This window comes from Dromiciops gliroides, chromosome 4, assembly GCF_019393635.1.
Source record: "Dromiciops gliroides isolate mDroGli1 chromosome 4, mDroGli1.pri, whole genome shotgun sequence".
In the NCBI taxonomy this organism is placed as follows: domain Eukaryota; kingdom Metazoa; phylum Chordata; class Mammalia; order Microbiotheria; family Microbiotheriidae; genus Dromiciops; species Dromiciops gliroides.
Window position 1 is genome coordinate 99894631 of NC_057864.1, and position 26980 is coordinate 99921610.

General features: G+C 41.3%; 1 protein-coding gene across 1 annotated transcript; it reads left to right on the forward strand.

Annotated features, from left to right (window-relative positions):
• The first annotated feature begins 313 nt into the window (after positions 1–313).
• TIMM17A (translocase of inner mitochondrial membrane 17A) lies at positions 314–17738 on the forward strand. Its single transcript, XM_043963712.1, has 6 exons — positions 314–440; positions 7196–7295; positions 7431–7494; positions 11987–12115; positions 13515–13625; positions 16827–17738. The coding sequence occupies exons 1-6, from the start codon at positions 415–417 to the stop codon at positions 16910–16912; spliced, it is 516 nt and encodes a 171-aa protein (XP_043819647.1). The 5' UTR covers positions 314–414; the 3' UTR covers positions 16913–17738.
• The last annotated feature ends 9242 nt before the right edge of the window (positions 17739–26980 follow it).

Consider the following 26980-nt stretch of genomic DNA (forward strand, 5'->3'; position numbering starts at 1 on the left):
TTGGGGGCCAGATAATCTCCAAAGTCACTTCCAGGCCTCAATCGTATGACCCCATGTTTTAATTCATAAGCGGAATTCAAAATTTCACCTCTTACGGGTTTAGGAAACCTTCCAAATGGAAAGAGAATAGGCCGAAGAGGCTGTGGCAAAGGGAGGATTAGAACCCATGACGCCCACCTCACTAGGGGGAGGAGAGTTTCTCTGGCAAATCCTGGAAAAGCCACGCCCCCCACACCTCCCAGGGCCGCTTCTCCCATTGGCTATCCGCCAAGAAGCGGCGAGCCAATCCCTGTCCGCAGCGTCCTCCCGGCCCTCCCCGGGGCTGTCCCAGGGACAGAGGTCGGTCACTTCCCCTGCGAGCGCGCCGGAGCTCCGCCCCGCTCGCCCGGCATCCCTCTCGCCACCGCAGCCAAGATGGAGGAATACGCTCGTGAGCCTTGGTGAGCCGCCCCAACCGCCGGCCCGCGATTCCCTGCCCTTCGCCTCCTCCGGTCGGCTTCCGCGAGGCGGCCTCCAACGCGCGCGCCCCCGCCGGGGGCCCAGGCCGCCCCTCTCCCGGCCGCCTTCCCCGGCATCCCTGGCCCTGCCCGGCCGTGACCTTGCGTTCGGCCTGACGCCCCCTCCTCGGCCTTCTCGCCGCCTCCTTGGGCTGCACCCTAGGGGGATCGCGGGGTGTCAGCGGGAGAAGGAGCCAAAGCCCGGGACCCATAGTCCGGCCCGTTGCCGGGGGTGGGAGAGCCCCCATCGCCCACCTTGCTACCTTTCCCCGGATGTTCCTATCGGTGGGGAGGCCCCGGTCCCCGTCCCGTTCCCAGGAACGTGTTGTGAGGGAGGGGGGGAGGGTCGGTGAGTATAACCTTGTCTGCTCGGAGAAGTCGAGCAAACCCAAGTTTGCAGATAAAGTGCCGCTGGTACCGCCCCACTCCTCCCTCCCCTGGGAATGTTCTGTCCTATGCCATAAACGTTTATTAAGCGCCTACTGTGCGCCAGGCACAATGCTAAACCCGGGGATACCGAGAGAGAGGCCGGTTTGACTGGGATGTAGCATGCATAGTGTGATATCAGCCTGGAAAGATAGACCCGACCTCTCCATTGTAAAGGGCTTCAGATACCAAACAGAAAATGGAATTTTACCTTAGAGTTTCTTGAGCAGGGGAATGACTTGTGCTATAAGAATACGACTTTGGCATCTGTGAGCAGGATGGATTAGAAGGTGCAGGGGAAGAATGAGGATAATATTGTAATTGGCCAGGCAGGTGATTGAGAAGGGTGGTTGTATAAACGGAAAGGAGGTAGATGTATAAAAGGTATCGAGGTAATTGGATGGATAAGACTCAGCCTAACTCCCTCCTGTGCCTTAAGCTACAGTTCCAAGAGCTGAATGTGCCATTAGCTTCCCACTCCCCAACTCTTAATATCCTTCTTTTTCTGTTAGTAGAAATTGCTATTTATATATTAATGGCTATTGCACCCATTTTGGCAGTAAGCATTTATTATTAATTAATTAATATCACATATACCAGTAAGGAACTGACATCTCCCTAACTTCTCATAGTCTGGGGCCTTCATACCTACATGGTCTTAAGAGAAAGAGAGAGGGGCGGGAGAGAGCAAAAAAAAAAAAAAGTGACCTTGACCTTGGTGTGGCCAAGGGTTTTATCCTCCTTAGATCTAAGTCAATCATTCAGTTCTGTTGATTGACCTGACCTGAGGGTGGTCTAGATTGTATACAGAAGGTCAAATTCCTGTGTCGAGGTGTGGTTCTTTAATTAGTTAAACTAAAGAATCAATCTCGATTTCCCCAGCTCCTTTGGGCGAATCCCAGGCAAGAGCTGAACTTTTCTGGAGTGAGGGAGAGAAAGGATTGAAACTGATCTCTGTTGGGTCCTGTCTGTCGGGCCCTCCCCCCTCCGAAGAAATTCATTATTGTTTTTGTTTTGGTTTGGTTTTGGTAAGGCAATTGGGGTTGAGTGACTTGCCCAGGGTCACACAGCTAGTAAGTATCAAGGGTCTGAGGCCGGATTTGAACTCAGGTACTCCTGAATCCAGGGCCGTTGCTCTATCCACTGCGCCACCTAGCTGCCCCAGAAATTCATTATTAATAATTATTTTCTCACACTAGTGCTTTAGCCTAAGTGCCAAAGTTCCTGCATCAGCTTTTTTTTCATTCCTGCTATTGTTAGGATTTCTCAGACCCTCCGAACTAAAGCAACTTACTGAATGTAGATAGAGCCATAAGGGTCTGGTCTGGACCCCATGTCCTACTGGAGAAATTAAGGCTCAGAGACTCAGGGATTAGCTCAGGATCACACACATCATAGGAAAAGCTAGAGTTTCAGCTACATTCTCTGACTCCAACTCCAATGGCCTTTTCTCCGTCCTCATTCTTCTTGACCTCTCTGTAGCCTTAGATACTGTTGATCATCCTCTCCTCCTTGATACTCTAGGTTTTCAGGAAACCACTCTCCTGATTCAACTCCTGTCTGACTGCTTATTCCTCTGGGTTCTGTCCTGGGCCCTCTTCTCTCTCTAATCCTACTGTGCTTGAAATCCCATTAATTTAATTACCATCTTTATGCGGATGATTCTCAAATCTACCTATCCTCAGATCTATCCTATCCATCAATTGAGGGAGGAAGGGGCCGGCACCTTCTAGAATGGGAATGGAAGTTTTTTCCAGGGCATGGACTGTTGTGGATTGTGGAGTTGTTCGAGATTTGTAAAGGAAATAATTTTCTCCTGTGTACTTATAACCTGTGTCATAGCCTATGTACTTAGAATCCTATGTACTGTAACCTATGTACTCATCTTTTAAGTTCTGTTGGCTTATATGTTATTCCTTGAGGGCATGAGCCTTATCATTTTGGGGGGGGGGTCGGGGCAATGGGGGTTAAGTGACTTGCCCAGGGTCACACAGCTAGTGTCAAGTGTCTGAGGCTGGATTTGAAATCAGGTACTCCTGAATCCAGGGCCGGTGCTTTATCCACTGTGCCACCTAGCTGCCCCTCTTAGCATTTTTAAAAATTGTGAATTTAAACATTTTGGTACATAAAAAAGATTGTGTCCCCCTTTGCAGTCTTGCTTTTTAATGTGCATGAAGAAAAGTTTTTTCATAATTCTTCCCACCCCCCACCCCCCCCCCCATATTTATTTATCACTCACCCACTAACTAATGGCCTTCTGGTAGCAGCCCTCTCTTGTAATGGTTATAGTCTACACACTGGCCATGTCTGAGAACAAATGTCTCATTTGAACTTCTCATCCATTACCTTGCTGCTGAGTGTTGGGAATTATATTTCATCAATCTTTTGAAATCATGATTGGTTACTTCTTTGGTCAGGCTTCTGAGATCTTTCAAAGTTTTTTTCCTTTCATATTATTGTGGTCATTGTGTAAATTGTCCTCTGATTTTGATCATTTCATGATGTCTTCTCAATTTCTTTATATCTTTTCATATTTTTCTGAATCTTGTCATTTTCTTCATTTCTTTTGGGGGGGACAATTTGGATTAAGTGACTTGCCCAAGGTCACACAGCTAGTAAGTGTAAAGTGTCAGCTAGATTCGAACTCAGGTCCTCCTGAATCCAAGGCCAGTGCTTTATCCATTATGCCACCTAGCTGCCCCCAATTTTCTTCATTTCTTATGGCACAGTAATATCCCATTATGTTTCTATGTCTTCCCCCAGTGATGAGCAGCTATGTCTTTTTCTAATTAATTATCAGCAATAAAAAGTGTTGGCATGAATTGTGTATATAAAGGTCCTTATAAAGCTCTGTCTTTGACCTCTGTGGAGTATATGCCTAATTGCTCTATCAGAGGTTTTATATATATAGTTTAGTGACTTTTGACATTTAGTTCCAAGTTCTCCATAATGACTGAACCAGTTCACAGCTTCACCAACAGCTCCAAAATTGCTATTTGTCTTTTGTTGTTTTGCCAGTATGATGGTTATGAGGCGGAGCCTCAGTTGTGTTTTAATCTACATTTCTCTTTAGTGATTTGGAGCATCTGCATGTGGTTGTTGATATCTTCTATTTGACCATTTATCTATTGGGGAATGGCTCTTGTCGATCCTCTCATTCCACTTTGTTTCTTCTGAAGCACCCAGACCAATATTTGTTGAGCTCAGTATGACTGTTGAGAACTCACTAGAAATATTGAACTCGATGAAATGTTGACTCGCTTAATGAAAACTATTTGCACCTTTGAGAATATTGAACAAGTACCTGTAACACTTGGCATAATGTGAGTGCTTGGACAGCCTTGGACTTATGGTTATTCTAGTCTTTTCTTGGGCATCTTAGCAGTGTCTGGGGTTGATAGGACAACAAAAGTATTGAGCATAAAGTCAGATTTTTAGAACTGGGTGGAGTTTTGGAGGACATCTGCTTTAACAAACCCCCTTCTTGAGGAAACAGGCCGAAGAACTGGGGATTGACCCAAAAGCCTCCAGTGTTAAATCCAAAATTTGATCATTGGGGTCAAGATGTGGCTTGGGGTGGTGGGTCATCCTTTATTTGGGTCTAATGACCCTTTTCTTTAGAGTTGAGTGAAGCTGTCCAACCAGCTGCTCCCTGGTAGCAATAAACTTGTTCCTTTCCCCAACACTTGTTTCAGTGCTGTCTGTCTAGGCTTTTGTTTTGTTGATTCTTTTGTGCAGGCCCTTTCCATTCCTGAGCATTGCTATCCATCCATCCTAGCTTAGAACTGTTAATTATCTTGTCCTTGGACTATTGCCTGGGCAGCTAGGTGGCGCAGTGGTTAGATTGCTGGTCCTGGTTTCAGGAAAACTCATTGTTTTGTGAGTTCAAATCTACCTTCAGACATTTAGTTTGACCTTGAGCAAAGTCATTTAACCTTGTTTGCCTCAGTCCTTCATCTTTAAAATGAACTGGAGAAGGAAATGGCAAAGCATTCTGGTATCTCTGCCAAGAAAACCCCAAATGGGGTCACCAAAAGTCAGACATAACTGAAAACTACTGAACAGCAACAAAAAGTAGTTTCCTACCTGAGCCTCTTATAGCTAGGCTCATTCATCTTGCAAAAAGTAGCCTATTCTTTTTTTTTTTTTAGTGAGGCAATTAGGGTTAAGTGACTTGCCCAGAGTCACACAGCTACAACCTATTCTTTCTAAAGTACTGTATTAATCATTACCCTGTTAACAAACATTTTAACTAGTTTCCCATTGCCTGTACATTCATATCCAAATGTGTTGGCTTAATATTTAAGACCTGCCTATCAATCTTGCTATCCAGTTTTATTTCCTTCTATTATAGGAATATCTATGATCTACTACTCCAGTCAAGTTGATTCACGGTCGGCTTGATATGCTTTTCAACTTCCTGCCTTTGCTTTTGCTCTGAAATGTCTACACATAAACACACTTTACCCATCCTTTAAAACTTAGCTCAAGCCTTTTTTTGAAAATGTGTATTTCATGGACAGAGGGATTTCAAGAAAGGAAAAATCTGGGTTCAAATTCCCCCTCCAACATTTATTTAACCGTTAACAAAAGTCTTTCTTCTATAAAAATGGTATCTGGGTCTCCTACCTCACTATATTGCTATGAGGCTCAGATGAAATAATGTATGTAATTGTGAGTGTTAAAGTATGATATGGCTCCCCAATCAGATGATGATAAACTTTGTGACTGTTGTAGCCTTATTTTTTAGTTCTTTGCATTTCCCCAGAGTGTAGCAAATGATGGTCTATTATTAGTTGAAATTCTCTTCTTGACTGGGGCAATATTTACTCTACTCTACTCAAGAAAGTTTTCTGGAGACCAGGTCACTGCCATAAGGGAGAGCTGTGTCAGTGATCTTGACCCTATTAGAAGACCAAACATAGATGTTTACTTATTTTTTTTATTACTGTGTATTTAGCTTTTTACGTTGTCATTAATGACTTTATGAGCATCCCCAGGATGGACCCTGCTTTTGTTTATAGATTTCAGTGTATGTTTATTGGGTCCATCATTTAACATTTTAAAAAATCAGTTATTCATTGGGGATTTAGATAATCTAATTGTCACCAGCAAGTCTCTTTGAAGTTTGAGGAGTAGGCCTTTCCCAAACGAGCTTTGACACTGGTTGATGATGGTTAGTGCCAACAGACATGTGAGAGTAAGTAGATTTTCTTGTCACCTCTGTTCTTCACCATCTCCACATGGTGAGGTGGGGGAATATGACCTCAATGTCACACACAGTGTTTATCTTCTAACAAAGACTTGCCAGAATCAAAACTATGTTACTTCAGTCATACTAGGCCATTCCTACCTTCTCTCACTGTCAGTGAGTGACTCCCTACTCAAAGAGCCTTTACACACCCAGGACTATTTTACTCTTTCCTCCATGTTAGATGATACAGTATAGTCCACCCAAACCATCCAGTCAACCCAGCATTTTTTCTCTCAGCTTTTATTTGCATTAGATGAGAGAGCCCAGCTTCTGAACTTTAATTACCTTCCTGTAATTTTGGGGTCAGAAATCTGCACTAGCCTCTTTTTTTGCTTTTTAAAAAAAATTATTTGTAGTTGATCATTGTGATCTTCATATAATCATAGAGACAGGACGTCTGTAAACTGCATTCTTAGAATTCTCAGATTCCATTGGAATCTCAGACTTCACAGAACCAGGAATCTCAGAGTTGGAAGGTACCACAGCCATCCTCCAGTCCAAAACACCTGATACCAAAGACAGCCTCCAGAGCATCACCCACAAGTGATCCAGCCTCTTAGAGGCCCCTACTAAGAGTATAGCTGCTCTCTGTCTTGTTTCTATTTCTGCAACATCTCTTGCATCTTTTCCCCTCTTGGACACTCATAAATTGAATCCAGTACCTTCGTTTAGTCTTTTTTGTTGTTGTTATTGTTGTTGGGTTTTTTGTTTTGCTGGGCAGTGGGGGTTAAGTGACTTGCCCAGGGTCACACAGCTAGGAAGTGTCAAGTGTCTGAGGTCGGATTTGAACTCGGGTCCTCCTGAATCCAGGGCCGGTGCTCTATCCACTGCGCCACCTAACTGCCCCTGCCATATACTTCTGTGTGTCTTCTGTGGGGCTGGGTGTCATTAATTGGGCTGGGCTTGAGTTTGAGGGTTGTCATTCATTTAAAACAGGGAAGGTTTTGTGGATAAGGCAAGCTTTGAGCTATACAGCATCATTAAAGGTTTTTTGTTGTTGTTTTTTTCTTCTTCTTAGCCCCTGGCGAATTGTGGATGACTGTGGTGGGGCTTTCACTATGGGTACCATAGGAGGTGGTATCTTCCAGGCGATCAAAGGTTTTCGCAATTCTCCTGTGGTAAGTGTATGGAAAACTAGCCTTCTACATGGAATCCACATTTGATAAAAAATTAAAATAAAACAAATTCTATCAATGGGTTGGAAATAAATTGCACGTCTAATCTTTTCTGGCCACTTAATTTTGTTTCCTTAGGGGGTAAGCCACAGGCTTCGAGGCAGTTTGACAGCCATCAAAACCAGAGCACCACAATTGGGAGGTAAAGAAAATTATTTCATGTTCAGGTTTTTTTTTTTTTTGCCCAATTACTGAAGATGAATCTCTACCTTCTTTTTTTGGCTTATACCAATTGTTGATCTCAGTTTGGCTTTAATTGCTTGTTCCAGGAAATATGTTCACAAACTGATGCCTTCCTGGCCTGTTTCAAAAAGTAGTCTTTATGGTTTACCTTATGAAAACCCTTCTTCATTTCCACAAATTACTTTTTTTTTAATAGAAGGGGAAATAAATGTTTAAAGTTGCTGGTTTTAAGAAAGGATATGGCAGCTTCTGGAGAAGTTGAAGGAAAGTATTAAAACTTTAGAAGGCCTTGTGAGAGATACTTGAAAAGTAGAACTATTTTCTAGGACACAAATTGCCAAGAATTAGGAGACAATTACTCTTTTTTTTTTTAAATCATAAAAGTATTTTATTTTCTAGTTACATGTAGAGATAGTTTTCAATATAAGATTTCTATCTAGTTCCAAATTTTTCTCCCTTCCCTCCCTCTTCCCCAAGACAGCAAGCAATCTGATGTAGGTTATATATGTACAATAACATATTTCTGCATTAGTCATGTTGTGAAAGAAGAATCAGAACAGAATGGAAAAACCTCAAAAAAGAAAAAACAAACCAAAAAAGTAGAAATAGCATGGTTCAATCTGCATCCAGATTCCACAGTCCTTTTTTCTGGAAGTGGAGAGCATTTTCCATCACGAGTCCTTTGGAATTATCTTGGACCATTGTATTGCTGAGAAGAGCTAAGCCTATCACAGTTGATCATCACACAATGTGAGACAATTACTCTTTACACTACCTGGTGAGGAGAAAACAGAATACCCTTCCCCGGGCTTTTTGCTGAGTTCTTAGCCATTCGTTAAAACCCAGTTTAATTGGCTCCCACTCCAAGAAACCTCTGATCCTTCTCATCCTTAAAGACCTTTACTTCTTCAAAGCTTACATTATTATTCCTTGTTTATACCTCTTGTGTACATAGGTAACATTATAGCAACTCTTGTTTTCATAATAGCTCCCTATTTAATTATAAGCTTTGAGAGGGCCAGGATGCTCTTACCTGAACTTTGTATGCTTCTCAGAACCTAACTTGCTTGATTGAATTAACAAGATGTGAACCCCATGGTTTCTTTTGGGGGGGGGGCAATGAGGGCTAAATGACTTGCCCAGGGTCACACAGCTAGTAAATGTCAAGTGTCTGAGTTCGGATTTGAACTCAGGTCCTCCTGAATCCAGGGCTGGTGCTTTATCCACTGCGCCACCTAGCTGCCCCCATGGTTTCATTTAAAACTTACAGTTAGGTAAACCAGTATATACAGGAAGAAAAGTAAATTGAGTTCAATCTTCATGGCTTACTAATCAGTAAACATTTGTTAAGCAGTTACTATGTGCTAGGCACTGTACTAAACTATGAAGATACAAGAAAGGCTTAAGACCCTCCCTGCCCTCGAGGATCTCACAGTCTAATGGGGGAGACAGAAGATAAAAAGTTGAAAAGCCGAGTGTGAGGAGACAGGAGGATGTCTGACAACCAGGGAAGGAGATGATCTGAGGAGCTATAAGATTCAGAGTTGGTTTCATTTTGCAGAATGATGAGTTTGGGGAGATCATGAAGTCTGGTAGAGCACTCAGGAGTGGGAAATGAAGAGAGTGTATTTACGTAGGAGGTTAAGGGGATAACACTAAAAACTGGGGAGATGGCAGTTGAGCTAAGGATTGAAGGAGGCAAAGGTTAGTCAGAATGAGCATTCCAGGTATAGATGAGAGGTGGAACAGCCCACTGAGCAGTGTAGCAGGTAAGGTATGGCTGGGAAAATAGGATTTTGATTTTAGGGTATTTGATGGACCAACTCGCTTGCTAGCAACAAAGGCAACCAGTTAGTATTTTGAACAGAAACATTTGTTACCAGAATGCTCCAGGTACAAGGTCACAGCATCAATAGAAAATTGCTGCAAGGGAGTGGTGTTGGAGCATCTCTGGTAATGATCACTTTGGTATCCCTTCCTGCAAGGTTTTGTGCATCACTGAGCTCTGGTCTATGTTCCTGCCCAGTCCTGGCTTAAGAGCCTCTACTCTTTTTTTTTAGTGAGGCAATTGGGGTTAAGTGATTTGCCCAGGGTCACACAGCCAGTAAGTATTAAGTGTCTGAGGCCAGATTTGAACTAAGGTACTCCTGACTCCAGGGCCGGTGTTCTATCCACTATGCCACCTAGCTGCCCGGCCTCTACTCTTTACCTTGCAGAAAGCCATTCCCAGTGTTTGCCATTCTCCCAGAAGCTCCTTCTACATATTTTTCTTTCTTCGTGCTACTTTTCTCTCCCAGCCATCACTTCTTGATGTTTTCTGCCATGTACTTTCACTCTGTGGTGTTCTCATGCTGTCACCACGTCTACTACAAGTCACACAAAACCTGCTAAGCTTTCAGTGAACCAATAGGGTCTCCATCCGTATGTGTGATAGAGATTTTTTTCTTTGAATTATACCACCTCTTTTATTTTTACTGTCTCTTCGGTCACTTTATGGCATAGTAAGGAAATTGTAATTATTTCTCCTTTGTTTAAATGGCTGTTGTGACAACCAAAAATAACTGCAAAATGAATTAACAGTATAACAACTTAATACTTAGAAAACACATTAGACCCACAGTGTATTTATTCTATATACTTGTCAAGTACCCAGTATTTTAGTTTGGTGTATTACTATAGTTGTGCTGAATTGAACGTGTGTGTGTGTGTGTGTGTGTGTGTGTGTTTCTGTAAACAGTTATAATGTGCCACTCCTTGAATCTCTTTTTTCAAGCTGATCATCCCCATTTCCTTCCAGTGATCCTTGTGTAGCAGTTTCCATTCAGTCCACTATGAATGTATTCTAGCTTACTTGTGTTCCTGAATATGCCCAGAAATGAACAGGACTCCAGAGATGATCTGACCTGGTGTCCATCACCTCCGCCTTTCTAGGGAGGTGGCACTATAATTCATGCCAGCTTAAGATCACACTATCTCTTTTGGCTGCTGTATCAGTGTTGATACATAGTAAGCTCTAAATTCACTTAAAAACCCCATCTTTTTCGCATGAACGCTTGTCTGGCTTTTCTTGTCTGGTTTTTTGTTTGTTTTTTGAACCCAAGTGTAAGGCTTTAAATTTATGCCTTTTGCACTTTGTCATCTTAGGTTTAGCCCATTGGTCCAGCCTGTTGAGATATTTTTGGATCCTCGTTTGTTTGTTTTTTTCCTCCAGCTTGATAACTGACCCTGCTAGCTTCATGTCAGTCACAGATTTAATAAGCATACCATCTAAGCCTTGGTTTTTTTTTTTTGTTTTGTTTTGTTTTAGTGAGGCAACTGGGGTTAAGTGACTTGCCCAGGGTCACACAGCTAGTAAGTATTAAGTGTCTGAGGCCGGATTTGAACTCAGGTACTCCTGACTCCAAGGCCGGTGCTCTATCCACTGTGCCACCTAGCTGCCCCCTAAGCCTTGGTTTTAAAAAAAGAAAAGAAAGAATAGAAAATTGACCAAAGGCAAATCCTTGGGGCAACTCCTACCAAGGTGAGACGGATCTATTAATCACCATTCTTTGGGTCAGGTCATTCAACTAGTTCTGAATCTAACTGTACTAGTATTCAGCATTTATCTGTCCAGAAGGATATCATAGGATATGTTGTTAGTGCCTTCCTGAATTCCAAATTTACTATGTCTGTAACATTCCCCTTTGTCATTACCAGTCTACTAAACTCTCAGAAAAAGAAATGAGGTTAGATTACTCTGGCATGTCCTATGGGTGAACCCAGACTGACTCCTAATTCTTTTATAATTCTATTTTTTGAGAGCAGCTAGATGGCACAGTGGATAAAGTACTAGCCTTAGATTCAGGAGAACCTGAGTTCAAATCCAGTCTCAGACACTTGACACTTACTAGCTGTGTGACCCTGGGCAAGTCACTTAACCCTCATTGTCCCGGGGAAAAAAAAGAAAGAAAGAAAAGAAACTCCATTTTAAAAAATATTAACCCCTCTTATACCAATTGTGTTTTTTTCCTAATAGTTTGTCTCTGTTGAATATTGATGCATTAGGTTATGACTTGATTGTATAGTTTATAGGCATGAATAAGGGAAAGGAATGAGAAATGTCCTTTTAGCAGTTAGCCTGGTTAGATGCTCAATAAATATATGAATGAGAGAAGAAAATAAGACATATGGTGGGAATTATTTCTTTCAGATCTGGGGTCTTTGCTAATTTTCTGGCTGGTGTAACAACTAAAGCTTTTTATTAGCTGATAAATATTCTGGCTTTATTCAATTCTTGTGCAGATCTGTGGTACATGAATGAAGGTCTGATTGGAACGAAGTGTGGTTCAAATTTTGCAGTTAATATAAAGCATAACAGTAGAATTTGATCTTTTTTTCCTACTAGGCCATTTTATTGTAGCAGGAAAATAATTTTTATATTGTAAGAGAAATTTTTGTTTTAAACTATACAGGGAGCTTCGCAGTTTGGGGAGGTCTCTTTTCCATGATTGACTGCAGTCTGGTAAAAGTCAGAGGAAAAGAAGATCCGTGGAATTCCATCACAAGTGGCGCCTTAACCGGAGCCATATTGGCAGCAAGAAGTAAGAAAGTCTCATGGCTACACGAGAAGGAGAGATGTTTGGAAGGCCTCAATAAGCATCACATCTTCACCATCACTTGTTTAGTGTTTGAGGAATGATAGCTGTAAGGAAAAAGCTAAGTCCTATTTGATCTGACTTAGCAGAGGTATAGATAATGACAAGTCAGAAAGAAAAGAGGACTTATTACCTTGGCATTTTACCAGTATAATAGACCTGCTTCCTTAAATTGGGGGGGGGGGGGCAATGAGGGTTAAGTGGCTTGCCCAGGGTCACACAGCTAGTAAGGGTCAAGTGTCTGAGGCCAGATTTGAACTCCTCAGGTACTCCTGAATCCAGGGCCAATCCTTAAACATTTCTTGATCAGAACCTTTTACGACTTGTCCAAAACTACTGTTTTGTGAGAAAGTTGTTCAGGTCAGACATGTGATGGTATGTTGTTGAATGATTTCTGTTTTGTTGTTTCTTAGCAGAAATAATTCCTGCTAAGTTAACGACTGATAATTTCCCCTCTAATGGTAATTCACCAGCATTTGAGGATTTTTTTTTTAATGACTTAAAACTGTTTCTCAAAATCAGGACAATCAAGATCTGGGATACTACTAGATAATAGTTGACAATTTGAATATCTTTGTTCTTCCAAAGGTCATTCCATTTCTGGTCTGACATCTGGGATGTGGGTTTGGTCCAGAAAAGGAAGAGAAGGCCTAATTGGTCCCCAGTGATTTATAAAGAAAAGCTCAGCCCTGGGAAAGAGAGAAAAGGGATTCTAAGGAAACCAAGACAATTCTGCGGATAGTGCAAGGGGTGTTGTGTTTATTCTAGAACAAGTTTGAGTTAGCCTAGCCAGAAAGCATCAGGGATTTCACCCTGATGGTCAAGAGATTATAACAGGGGCAGCTAGGTGGCACAGTGGAGTCAGGAGGACCTGAGTTCAAATCTGGCCTCAGACACTTAACACTAGCTGTGTGACCCTGGGGCAAGTCACTTAACCCCAATTGCCTCACCAAAAAAAAAAGAGAGAGAGAGATTATAACACATTTCTGCCTCCCAAACCCTTGCAAAAAAGGTGGTCACAGAGCTACCTTTTGGCCTTTTGAATCCTTGGGAGAAAAGGTTGGTCAGGCTTCATTTAAGATCAGAGATTCTTAACCTTTTTTATGTCATTTGTTCGGTGGCCTTCTGAAGCCTGTGGACCTCTTCTCAGAGTAATGTTTTTAAATGCATAAAATAAAACAGTGTATTTGGATTATAAATGAAACCAGTTTTATTAAAAACAAGTCAGGGGCCTCGGGTTAAGAACTCCTGATTTATATCCACTGGGTTCAAGCCTGTCCCCCTATTATGGCCAATGCATAAAGCAAGAAGTGGAAAGTAATTTCTCTGTCATTGATGCCTTCAGACGGACCAGTGGCCATGGTTGGTTCAGCTGCAATGGGTGGCATTCTTCTTGCCTTAATAGAAGGAGCTGGTATCCTGTTAACAAGATTTGCATCTTCACAATTTCCAAATGGTAAGTATTCCTCCTCTAGAATCTCTAGTTATGTTCTCAGTAGCTAAATCTAGTAGTAATGTTCTCAGTAGCCAAAATTTTGACTTTGGAATGGCTCACTGATCTTTAGATACACTCTTACTTGAGTTGATTTGTGTTGATGGCTTTATCAGCATTGGGGGAATCTGCCTTATGAACAGTATCACACTTTGTTGTGTGGACCCTGGGGATGCTGGTAGTAGGTGACAGTGCCATTTGAAAAATAGGACATGGGGGCAGCTAGGTGGCACAGTGGATAGAGCACCGGCCTTGGATTCAGGAGGACCTGAGTTCAAATCCGGCTTCAGACACTTGACACTTACTAGCTGTGTGACCCTGGGCAAGTCACTTAACCCCAATTGCCTCACCAAAAAAAAAAAAAAAAGAAAAGAAAAAGAAAAATAGGACATGAGTTTCAACTACTGTGTTTTAAGAAAAACCAAAGTGAATCTTTTCCGCAATCAATTTACTTTTTCCAAGGATTTGGGTTAAGGATTCCAAGGATTTGGATTGGGAGAAAAGGGAGCATTAAACGTCATTGGTAAAGTGCATGTCATTGCTTGTGGCTATTTGTTACCCATTCTTCCTGTAGCAATTAGGGAGAAAAGTTTAGGAGCTAATGATCCCATTGAATCTAGTTTGGCAATGGTAACCATAGAAACTTCAAACACTTCTTACTCTAAATTTGGAAATGTTTTTCTCTGGGGAAGGAGAATAGGATCAGCAGGGACTGACACAGAAACTAGCAGAGGAGGATCACATTCTGTCTGAGACAGTAACAGCAAAACATTGAACTGGCTGTTCTTTAGGAAGACAAGCAGAGGAGTGGAACAAGGAGAAAACTGGTTCAAGCCCTTGGACAAGACTCAGTGTAGAGTGTGGGGAAGAGATAATCTCTCCCAATCTGATCTCATTTCCCTATGCACTGAGCAAGGATCCCATATCCTTCTGGCACAACTTACAAAGGATGTGGGATGGACGGGATGGCCTCACAGGCTCTTTCTGTCTGATCAGGGTACTTTTTAGTCACCATTTCTGTCAGAGACAATGCAAAAGTGAAAATAGTCATATCAAGCATCTTTACAAAAAGTGCAAACATGTTCAAATTTCCCATACAGTCCTGACTCTCTTAAGAAAATGTTGGTTATCTTTGGTTGTGTTTGACTTGCTTTATTTTCTTGAAGAGTTCAGTGACCAAAGTACACCCTTCATCTAGAAGCAACATAAAGCAATCTTTGAAGGCATCATTATCTTATTCAGCTTTTGCCTAATTTTAAAAGAAAATGTTTTAGGAATGCCTCCATTTTTGGCAATATATCAACATTTCTGGGGGCAGCTAGGTGGCACAGTGGATAAAATCACTTAACCCTCATTGCCCTGCCCCTCTCCTCCCCACCCCACCCTGCCAAAAAAACAATAGATGAAGTTTTCTGTTTGGTTTTTGGGTGGGTTTGGGGCAGGGGCAATTGGCATTAAGTGATTTGCCCAGGGTCACACAGTTCATAAGTGTCAAGTGTCTGAAGCCAGATTTGAACTCAGTCTTCCTGACTCCAGAGCTGGTGCTCTATCCACTGCACCCCTAGATCAACATTTCTGGAACATTTTTTGTAAAGAAAATTTCTTAGAAAGTAAATCATGTATGAAATAAATACACAATTTCAAGGAAATTCCCATGAAGAAAAATTGATCCCAAAGATCAATTAAAAATAATTTTTCGGGCAGCTAGGTGGCGCAGTGGATAGAGCACTGGCCCTGGATTCAGTAGGACCTGAGTTCAAATCCGGCCTCAGACACTTGACACACTTACTAGCTGTGTGACCCTGGGCAAGTCACTTAACCCCAATTGCCTCATTTGAAAAAATAATAATAATAATTTTTCTAGGAATGAGACAAACCATTATAATTCTCTAAATCATATTAAATTCTGTTGCTGCCACAAATGTAGTAAGTAAAGCACTTTGTGGGTGGAAAACTTTAGTAGTTATTATTTATTCTCATTTTTTAAAACCTTTGGGTTCTTATGTTCAAGGCAGCTACGTGACTGACTCAATGGTGACAAGTGATGAATGTTCTGCTTGGAGGCAGGAAGGTCCAAGTTCAGATCTTGCCCCTGACATTAACCAGTGTTCTCTGTAGATGCTAGGAATCATTAAATGTCCCTTCCTTATCCATGTTAATATACTGCCATTACTCCCACAACAATCCTTTGTTTCGGTTCAGAAAATACTTAGCCCTTGCTGTGGGCACAGTTAACTATACCAAGTAGAGTAGGAAATAGAGTTTATGTAAAACTCATTCCCTGCTCTCATTGAACTGTCTTTAGTTTTACATTTTATGTATGCACTCACATCTGTGATCAAACACACTCTCCTGCATTCACTCCCACACCCTACTATGGAGAAATATTCCCTGGGCAGTGCAGAAGATTGCCAAGCAGTGCTGCACCATGGGCAAATCACTTAACCTCTCTAACACTTGAATTGCCTATAAAACAGCTTTGTAAAGAAGGTGCTTTGTAGACCTTCAGACTTTACCTAAATGTCAGTGGTTATCATTCCAGTCTTTGCAAACTCAGTGCCACAAGACTCTACCCTAGAATTAGCCATGAGCGTCTTCCCCCTCTTAAGAGTTTCCATCACCTACTTTGTTGTCTTTATAGGTCTGGTTCACTGGGTTGTCTTAAAACATGGCTTACCTGTGTTTTATAAATGTTTAAAGAATATTTTTCTTTCATTTTCCATAAAATTGGAAACAAATGCTTTTAAGTAACTGCAATAAAGTATGCCAGGAGGTAAGACCACCCCAGGTTGGGTGGCTACAGCAGCTTGTTATTGCAGTTACTTAAAATTTTGACTCTGTTCCTTGCTGAAATTAATCCACACAGCATTTCTGGCATAGTACTTGAGAGATCTTCACTCTTCAGCACAAGGGAAGCCAGGCTGTCATCTGGCCTACAGAGATTGAAGTGTCTCCAGTACTGTCATGCTAGTACAGGAATTAGGCAACTCTAAAAATAAAACTAGACTGATACCCTTAGTTTAATGCAATATATTTTCCATTGGTTGGACTAAATGCAGACACTTCATTTTTTCAACCATATGTTGTTCGCTGCTCTTAGTTGTAACTTCTTGATATTTAAGAGTGATATGATTTCTATAAAACTTGAATTTATGTCAATTACAGGACCCCAGTTTGTGGATGATCCTTCCCAGTTGCCTCCAGCCCAGTTGTCACCCTCACCATTTGGAGACTACCGACAATATCAATAATGAGACTATTGCCCTGAGGTTTCTTATTAGAATATGATCTTTAGTTCTAGAAAGATTCTGGAAGACCAAGTTACAGTTGGATTTGGACAAGAAGAGTTTAATATACTCTGAAGAAACACTTGGCACTTTTTCTATTTAAAGGAACCTGGGACAGAAAGTCTAAAAGAGCTTAAATTTTATTTATTCTTACTTGAATTACATTTGTAATAAAATTAAATGTCTAGTATCACAAAAAAGGAAATACTTTAAGTTCTTAGAAGATGAAGGACCAAAGGGAGAGTATTGAAATTGATTTCCTTATGGACTTCTCTGCCTGGTTTGATGTTCTGTGGTTCAAACAATAATATTCCCTGGAACTTGTTCTTTCTTTCAAGATCAGTAATAGTGCTCCACTTTTCATCCTCAAATATTTCATCTTCTCAACAAAAATAGATTTAAACCTGCATGTATTGGAGTTAGAATCTTTTTTTACTCCTGAAATGGATTGTGTATGAAAGTGATGCCAACCCTGCACAGGTTATTTTAAGTAAAATACTTTAAGCATCAAAGGGATATATATATATGTAAAGTGCTGATTTTTCACACAACTTTGCCTTACAGAGAAAATGAAATATGCTATGCCCTTCTGTTGAGGCTATCAACTATAAGACTTCTCTGAGGCCACTGTGCCTTGGTTCTGACCATTAGAAATTTCACCAGAAATGACTGGTATCCAAAATGCTTGGTCCCATAAAAGAAGAACTCAGAGCTGGAATAGTTTTCATTATTGGAAAAGTTTGTTGTTTATTTGTGGGATTGAAAATAAAATATGGAACATTTTTTGTGATGCTTTTGTAGTCCCAAGGAACTGATTTTACATATCTACAGTATTATGGGGTCTTTTTTTTAGGCCTGGAAGATAGGTGAGCAGAGTTCCTGGTAGATGCTTTTTTTTTTTTTTAGGCAATGGGGGTTAAGTGACTTGCCCATGGTCACACAGCTAGTAAGTGTCAAGTGTCTGAGGCCGGATTTGAACTCAGGTACTCCTGAATCCAGGGCCGGTGCTTTAACCACTGTGCCATCTAGCTGCCCCCTGGTAGATGCTTCTTGACTAAATCATTGTGATCTGCCAAATCACTTTTTTAAGTGACTTGCCCAGGGTCACACAGCTAGTGAATGTCAAGTATCTGAAGCCAGATTTTAACTCAGGTCCTCCTGAATCCAGGGCCAGTGTTTTATTCACTAGCTGCCCCCACCAATCACTTTCATCTGCAACTTGGCAAACAGCATGTATTTTACAAAATGCTAATTACCTACTTTGACCATTACCAGGAGCAAAAATATGAATTAACTATAGTCCCTATCTCCATGGAGCCTAGTTTAGTGACTGCTTACAAGTGCTTGTGTGTGAAATGGAAAAAAAATTCATTGTAAGCATTATTGGTGCATATGCACCTCGACGCAACCCTAGCTAGGTGCTTGTTGATTTTTTTTTTAATGCAGTTTTTGTTTTAAGAAAAATCAGCTCTTTGATGATTGGTTGCACAAAAAGACTAAGAGAACAAATCAAAGCTGAGGATTTTGAATTGCAGAGAAAATTCAGTGTTGCTTAAGTGGAAGGTTGAGGAAGCTTGTCTAAAATAAGGCAACTTAAATTTCTAGTCACTAATGGAATGCCATGAGTTTTGAGTTAGAAGTGCCATGTAATAAGCCCTTAATCTTTTTTTTTTTTAAGGGGGCAATGAGGGTTAAGTGATTTGTGCAAGGTCACACAGCTAGTAAGTGTCAAGTGTCTGAGGCCAGATTTGAACTCAGGTCCTCCTGAATCCAAGGCCAGTGCTTTATCCACTGTGCCACCTAGCTGTCCCATAAGCCCTTAATCTTTAACATTCTTTTTTTTTTCTTTAGCCCTTAATCTTTTTTTTTTTAACTTTGAAAATTTTTTATTAATAATGAAATTTTTCCCTTTATTATACTAAATTATTTAAGTACCCTAGAAGCCCCATGGAGGAATGCTTTTTTGGATATGCATTTATTTACATGTCGTTGTTAGCTTTAGCAAGACAGTATTATATGTAAGGCTTTAAAAATATATTGTTAAAATTTTCTCCTAACTTCTTTTACTGGATTTAAAAACATGAATTTGGAATGAGTTCAAATGGTAAATGTGATCACTATTTTCTTCCAGTCTTAAATAATCTACTCATTTCCATAGTCTGTATGTTTATATACATCTATCTATCTGTCTGTCTGTCTATCTATCTATCTATCCACCACAAATAGATTTATTTTGCTTTGCTCCCTTGTGGAGCATATACAAACATTTCTTTTTTTTTTTTTAATGTATAAGGTATTTTATTTTTTCCGTTACATGTAAAGATAGTTCTCAACTTTTGTTTATGCAAGCTTTACAATTTCAGATTTTTCTCCCTCCCTCCCCCCTTCCCTAGACAGCAGGTAATCTGATATAGGTTATATCTATATATCTCTATACATATACATATAGATATATATATACACATAATAACATTAATCCTATTTCTGCATTAATCCTGTTACAAGAGAAAAAATCAGAGCAGTGATGCAAAACCTCAAGATAGGAAAAAAAAAACAGCATCACCCAAAACAAAAGAAATAATATGGTTCAATCAGCATCTATATTCCACAGTTCTTTCTTTTTTTTTCTTGGATTTGGAGATCCTCTTCTATCATGAGTTCCCTGGAACTCTTCTGTACCATTGCATTGGTGAGAAGAATATAGTCCATCACAGTAGGTCAACACTCAATGTTGATGATACTGTGTACAATGTTCTTCTGGTTCTGCTCATCTCACTCATCATCAGCTCACGCAAGACCCTCCAGGTTTCTCTGAACTCCTCCTGCTCATCATTTCTTACAGCACAATAGTATTCCATTGTATTCATATACCACAACTTGTCCAGCCATTCCCCAATTGATGGGCACCCCCTCAACTTCCAATTCAGCCCTTAATCTTAAAGGAAGACTGAGTGACCAAAGAAATCATCTTCAGGCTTTAACATCACCAGTGCATTCTTGTCACATAACTAGTAAATTTGGATCTTAGCTGTCTCTAAGCATAACTTAGTTTCATTGAATCTTATCTGGGCTTTGAGATAGTGCTGAACAAAGAGTTTCGAGTACATTTTTTGTCAGTCTTTAATATTCTGATTTGTACAGATAGAAACCAAGGCAGAATCCTTACCCTCTGCTCTGCTTTAAAATTCCCCACCATTCCTCCCCCCAGCCCCAGGTCAGGGATGTGGTAAGGAAAATTTGGAGTCAGGAATCAAGTCCTCAGAAGACAGGGCTAACCTGGTCACTTCCCTTAAAATATAGGTTCTGGGGGGCAGCTAGGTGGCCCAGTGGATAAAGGACCGGCCCTGGATTCAGGAGGACTTGTGGTCAAATCTGGCCTCAGACACGTGACACTTATTAGCTGTGTGACCCCAGGTAAGTCACTTAACCCTCATTGCCCTGCCCCCTCCCCAAATGTAGGTTCTGGGAGATATTGACCAATCAGAGGAGGGGGCTGCAGCACCATGTATACTTCTAGTTTGAGAAGGCCTAGAGTAGAATGGACTTACAGGGTGAAAAAGCTGCTATGATATTGTGGAGAACATCCTGCAGGTCAGGAACGGAGCCCAACTTATACCCTTTGCCCCTAGTTCCACTTTCTATGGTAGGTATTCTTAATCACTGTTCCACGGACTCACAAAGGGTCTGTGAATTTTAATGGGGGAAGAATCGAAGCTTAATATTTACTAACTTCTAACCACAGTTATTTCCTTCAATTAATGGACTGGGGGGGCGGGGCAGTGGGGGTTAAGTGACTTGCCCAGGGTCATGCAGCTAGTGTCAAGTGTCTGAGGTAGGATTTGAACTCAGGTCCTTCTGAATCCAGGGCCAGTGCTTTATCCACTCAATTAATGGATTTTTAAAGAAAACCATTTTTCTGAGGAGGTCCAGAGATTTCATCGGACTGATGAGTAAATGACAAAGAAAAGCTAAGATCCACCAGCTCAAGGGTTAAGCAGAACTAGTCTGGTCTCTCCCATGGGGCAGTCATTCCAATACTCAAAGACAGCAATTAATTGTTCTCCAAATCTTCCCTTCTCCCCATTAAAACATCCCTAGTTCTTGAGCTGATCATCATGGCATGAACTTGAAATATTTCACCATCCTGGCTGTCCTCTGGATGCTTCCTTCATCATTGTTCTCCCTAAATGTGCCCAGAATTGTACATAACACTCCCAGCAGAACTATCACTGCCACTATGCAGTCTAAAATCAGGTTAGCTTGTTTGGCTGCCATTTTTTCAAATGAACTATCCATCTGTGTCTGCCCTAGCTTGTATTTGTGGAGTTGGCCAAAGTTTGCCAGGCTTTTTTTTTCTTTTCCTTTTTTTTTTTTTTGTGGGGCAATGAGGGTTGAGTGACTTGCCCAGGGTCACACAGCTAGTGTCAAGTGTCTGAGGCCGGATTTGAATTCAGGCCCTCCTGAATCCAGGGCTGGTGCTTTATCCATTTCACCACCTAGCTGCCCCTTTGCTAGGCTTTCTCGAGTGAGTGATCAGTATTAAGAATTGGATTGCGGGCAGCTAGGTGGCACAGTGGATAAAGCACCAGCCCTGGATTCAGGAGGACCCGAGTTCAAAGCCAGCTTCAGACACATGACACTAGCTGTGTGACCTTGGGCAAGTCACTTAACCCCCATTGCCCCACCAAAAAAACAAAAACAAAAAACAAAACAAACAAACAAAAAAGAATTGGCTTGCATGCAGGTTTCACACACACTTGGGACATGGCACCATAAAGGTGAAAGGGGCAATAACACCATTCTAGCAGTAGATAGGTAGTAGGAATAGCCAATAGCATTGGGTTTGTGGGCCTCTGAGTTCTGGTACACCTGTCACGTTGGCCAAGTCAAAACTTCTCAAAGCCTTATTTTCTCATCTGTAAACTAGGAATAATTTGTGTCATAGATAAGGAGTGGGAATCAGGAGATGTACAGAAGTGCTACATGTGTATTTTGTATAAAGCTCCATGAACATCCTTTGATACTGTACTCTTACCTTGTGGAAATGGCCTGACCCTGGATTCCTAGTGGAGTCCCAAGCTCTGGCAGGGTCTGCCCGGTTGGAAAGACTTCAGCCCGTGGTCCCAGCCACATGCTGCTATATAAGAACCTGCCTAGCTAAATAAGGAGAGGCTGACCACCAGAAGGTTGGCCATGAGGTGATGAATTTTTCAGTCCTGGTAACGCAAGAAACAAAAACAGAACAGCCCTCAATCCTGTGTGGATGTTTTCCACCTCCATAATGACATTGGTGAATTATGGATGAAAGAGCAGAGAAGAGTAGAAGTTCTCATCCCCTCTGCAAATATGAAGCTATTGCTATTCAATGTGTAATTTGGGGCCAGTGAGTACTGGAGAAACAGTCTCTTAAAAAAAAAAAGTGGGGCAGCTAGATGGCACAGTGGTTAAAGCACCGGCCCTGTATTCAGGAGTACCTGAGTTCAAATCCGGCCTCAGACACTTGACACTAGCTGTGTGACGGTGGGCAAGTCACTTAACCCCCATTGCCTTAAAAAAAAAAAAAAAAGTAACTAAGGGGCAGCTAGGTGGCACAGTGGATAAAGCACCAGCCCTGGATTCAGCGGGGCCTGAGTTCAAATCCGGCCTTTGACACTAGCTGTGTGACCCTGGGCAAGTCACTTAACCCTCATTGCCCCACCAAAAAAAAAAAAAAGTAACTAAATGGAAGGATACCTCACAGTTTCTCAGCTGGTCAAATAAACTGGAAGGGTTCGTTTTTATCCCAGAAAGCACCAAAAATATAAAATGGGATAATTGCACTGCCAGCAATGGACATACTCAGCAAACAGGCCACCATGAAGATAATTGCAGTTTGTGCACCAAAGCTTATTCCAAAGATGGATTAATTTCTAAATTATATGAAGATCTTCACTGACAAGACCCTCTACACTAAGCATATTCTCTTGATCCCCAGCAACTTCAAAGCATAGCACAGGCACCTCTTCCAAGATGAGCCCTTGCCCCAGCTATTATTAGTACTCTCTCCTCTTGCAATAACTGTTTACTTGTATATACATTGTATCTCACATTGATTGGATGGTAAACTTGAGGGGAGGCACTTTTGTTTTTGTCTTTGTGACCTCAATGCCTATAATAGCCCTTGAACATGCATAGTATCTAGGTGTTTAATAACTGTCTATTGAATTGAAAGTAGGCATGGGGAGGGGCAGCTAGGTGCCACAGTGGATAAAGCACCGGCTCTGGATTCAGGAGGACCTGAGTTCAAATCCAGCCTCAGACACTTGACAGTTACTAGCTGTGTGACCCTGGGCAAGTCACTTAACCCTCATTGCCCTACTTTAAAAAAAAAAAAAAGTAGGCATGGGGAAGATGTTAAAGAATACGTTGGAAAATATGGCTCAGGACCAAAAATGAAGGAAGGTGAACTACTTGGAAGCTGCACACCTATATATTGTGAAGAGTAGAAAGGGCCCCACACATGTTATATAGTTAGAGCCACTGCTCTGGAGTCAGAGGGTTCAGATACAAATCTTGCTTCTGTCACTGCCTGCATAACCTCAGGCAAGTCACCTCTCTGCTCCCCACCTTTTCTCGTTTGTAAAATGGGCTTGAACTCACTGGTCCCTATGGTCCTGTGATAAAAAGATTTTATATTAACAGACAAAATTTCTGTTTGTCAACATGGGTGTCAAATTAGTTGTCTTTGGTAGTGAGTGAAATCAACGAGTTAAAGTCAAACTCTAAGTAAAATGAACAAAATTAGAAAAAAGTGCAGATAGCATAAAAAAATATGTCATTATATTTCCCTCTAAACTCAGAACCTTTGTCTTCCTTCAGAGTTCAACATGTCGCTTTATCAGTAACTCCTCTGATCTCTCCAATTGTTAGTTTTCTCCCTCTTCAATTTTTCCTTGTTCTGTGCTTACCTACATATATGATGTATCCTCTACCCCCACCCTCCTAAGAATATAAGCTCCCTGAGGGCAAGGATTGTTTTATTTTTGTAATCATAGTACCTTGCATATAGTAAACAGTAAATGTTTGGATTGAATTGAATTGGTCCTTCTGAACTTTTCTGGGTCATTCTCCCAGTTACACAGATTCGTAATGCTGTAGTCATCCTTGATTCACTCCCTGCATCAAATGAGTTGGCAGATTCTATTTATTTATCTCTATACCCCTTTACATATTGGCCAATACCCTAATTTAGACCAACATTACTTCTTATCTAGGATACTATAATTGGTCTTCCTGTTTCCAGTCTCTTCACTCTCCAATCAGTACTTCACCCAGTTGCCAAGATAATCTTTCCTATCTCCCCTTGTGGAAGGTAAACTCATTGTGAGTAGGGATTATTGCATTCTTTGTATTTATATCCCCAACACCTACTAGGCACTTAACTTGTTGATCGATCAACTGATCGATTGATTCCTAAAGCGGAGCCATATGTGTAGTAGTAGAGGACCAAGTTTGGTATCAAAAAAAAGTGCAATTTAGATCTTGCCACTACATACTGGCCGTGTGACTGGGCGAGTCACCTAACCACTATGTGGCAGGTAACACTTAAGACTATAAGCTTGAGACTATAAGACGATAGATGAGTTGCAAATCCATATCAATGGAGGAATCTTACACATTGGGAGATCTCTACACAAATGAAATCACAAGTTCTTTCCACTCTCCACTCCCCCAAACCATTTCATTTCCTTTTTCATATACCATGCTTGGCTTCCTTTTTCCACCAATAAAATAGAAACTTTGGAGTTCTCCACAACTTGACTCCAACCTTTATTTCCAGTTTTATGTCTTATTACTTTCATTCACAATATGTTTTAGACCAACAGCTTTCCTCAAACTCAAATCTGTGTATATTTTGTGCAATGGGCAGCACTTGCCATGAGTGACACCAAGGCACTCTTTTCAACAAAAGCTCATCCTTTCAATGCCAATATTCTGTACAGATGTTATGTGATTGATGATCACAGGATACTGCTATCTTAGAAGAATCAAAATTGCAGCTGATGTAAAAGCCATTAGAACAGTATGGTGTTTTTCCCTGCACCATATAGTTAATCCTCATGAGCCACAAAATGATGCTCTTCTGATAACTTAATTTCAAATAAATAATCTCAATTTTTTAAAAAAAGGCCTGGGTGCAAGAAGACTGCTGAATATTACCAATGATGTTTTAAATAGGAGAAATGGCAACAATCAATCAGCACCCACACCAGGTCCTTGTGATACAAAGACAAAAGAAAATAATCCTTGCCCTCAAGGAACTTACTTTCTCATGGGAGAATGAGAAAGTTCTTTTTTGGGGGGGAGGGGCAGGGCAATGAAGGTTAAGTGACTTGCCCAGGGTCACACAGCTAGTAAGTGTCAAGTGTCTGAGGCTGGATTTGAATTCAGGTCCTCCTGAATCCAGGGCCAGTGCTCTATCCACTTCACCACCTCGCTGCCCCCGAAAATTCTTATAAAGGAATTCCTCATATATACAAAATGGGGTAGTTTGGGGGAGATTGAGGCATGGTCAGAAATGTAGGAGGTGAACCAGAAAAGAGTAGTGTCACAAAAACCCAGTAAGTTACATAAGAGTATCCAGATATCACAGATGTATTTGGCTTTTTTTTAATGCTGTTTTGATCATTTGGAAAGGGAGAGGGTCTGAGTGCTACATTATCCATAAAAAATGTTTTAGAAACAAACAAGAAGGCCATTAGCATTTTGTGTGAATCCTCTTTGGAGGCTATAATAACTAAAAACTACTACTTATATAGGAGGCAGCCAACTGTCTCAGTGGATAGAGGCAATGGGCCTGGAGTCAGAAAGACCTGAGTTCAAATGTGACTGCAGGTATGTACTAGCTGTGTGACCCGGGGCAAGTCACTCAACCTCTGTTTGCCTTGGACCACTGGAGAAGGAAATGGCAAACTATTCCAGTATCTTTGTCAAGAAAACCCCATGGACCATACTGTTCATGAAGAGTCAGACAGGACTGAACAATAAGAAGCACTTATGGGGGCGGCTAGGTGGCGCAGTGGATAAAGCACCGGCCCTGGATTCAAGAGTACCTGAGTTCAAATCCAGCCTCAGACACTTGACACTTACTAGCTGTGTGACCCTGGGCGAGTCACTTAACTCCCATTGCCCTGCAAAAAAAAAAAAAGAAAGAAAGAAAAAAAAAGAAGCACTTATACAGCAGTGTAGTTTGCAAAGTACTTACATATGCTATCTTGTTTGATCCTGGCCACAACATTTTGAAGTTGATGCCATTTTTTCCATTTTGCAGATAAACTGAAGCTGAGAGGTTTAAGTGACTTATCTAGAGTGACATAACTAACATGGCTGAAGTAGGATTGAAACTCAGGTCATCTTGACTCCAGGTGTAGTTCTCTATTCACTATGCTACCTGGATGCCTATGAAATGTGTGGATGAGAACCCACTGAAGTCCTCTGACTCTTGTGACAGAAAGGGGACCTTAGGTTCTTGAAGGCTCTACCAAGCGCCAGTAAGCCCTGACAACTTAGAAAGGCTTCAGGTTTGAGTCAATTGATGGACTACATGTCTGTCATCTGGAGATCACCAGGTTGGCCACTGGGTGGTAAATTTTTCCACTCATGGCAGCTCTCGAAGACCTCCTCCTAAGCCATCCATGGACTGGAATGTGTGCCAATAGAGGGAGTACCCACATGAATGGAATTCTAGGTCTCTGAAGTCTTGGATTGCAGGCAAGAGAACCACAGAAAGAACAGCGGACTCACCCTCTGCGCTAGAGAGGAGATAACTGATCAATAGGTCTTTAACAATGTCAGCACGTCCTCCCTTTCATGCTTTATGTTCTTTTCTTTTTTTATTTGTTTTTTTGTTGTTGTTTTTAGTGAGGCAATTAGGGTTAAGTGACTTGCCCAGGGTCACACAGCTAGTAAATGTTAAGTGTCTGAGGCTGAATTTGAACTCAGGTACTCCTGAATCCAGGGCCGGTGCTTTATCCACTGGGTCATCTAGCCACC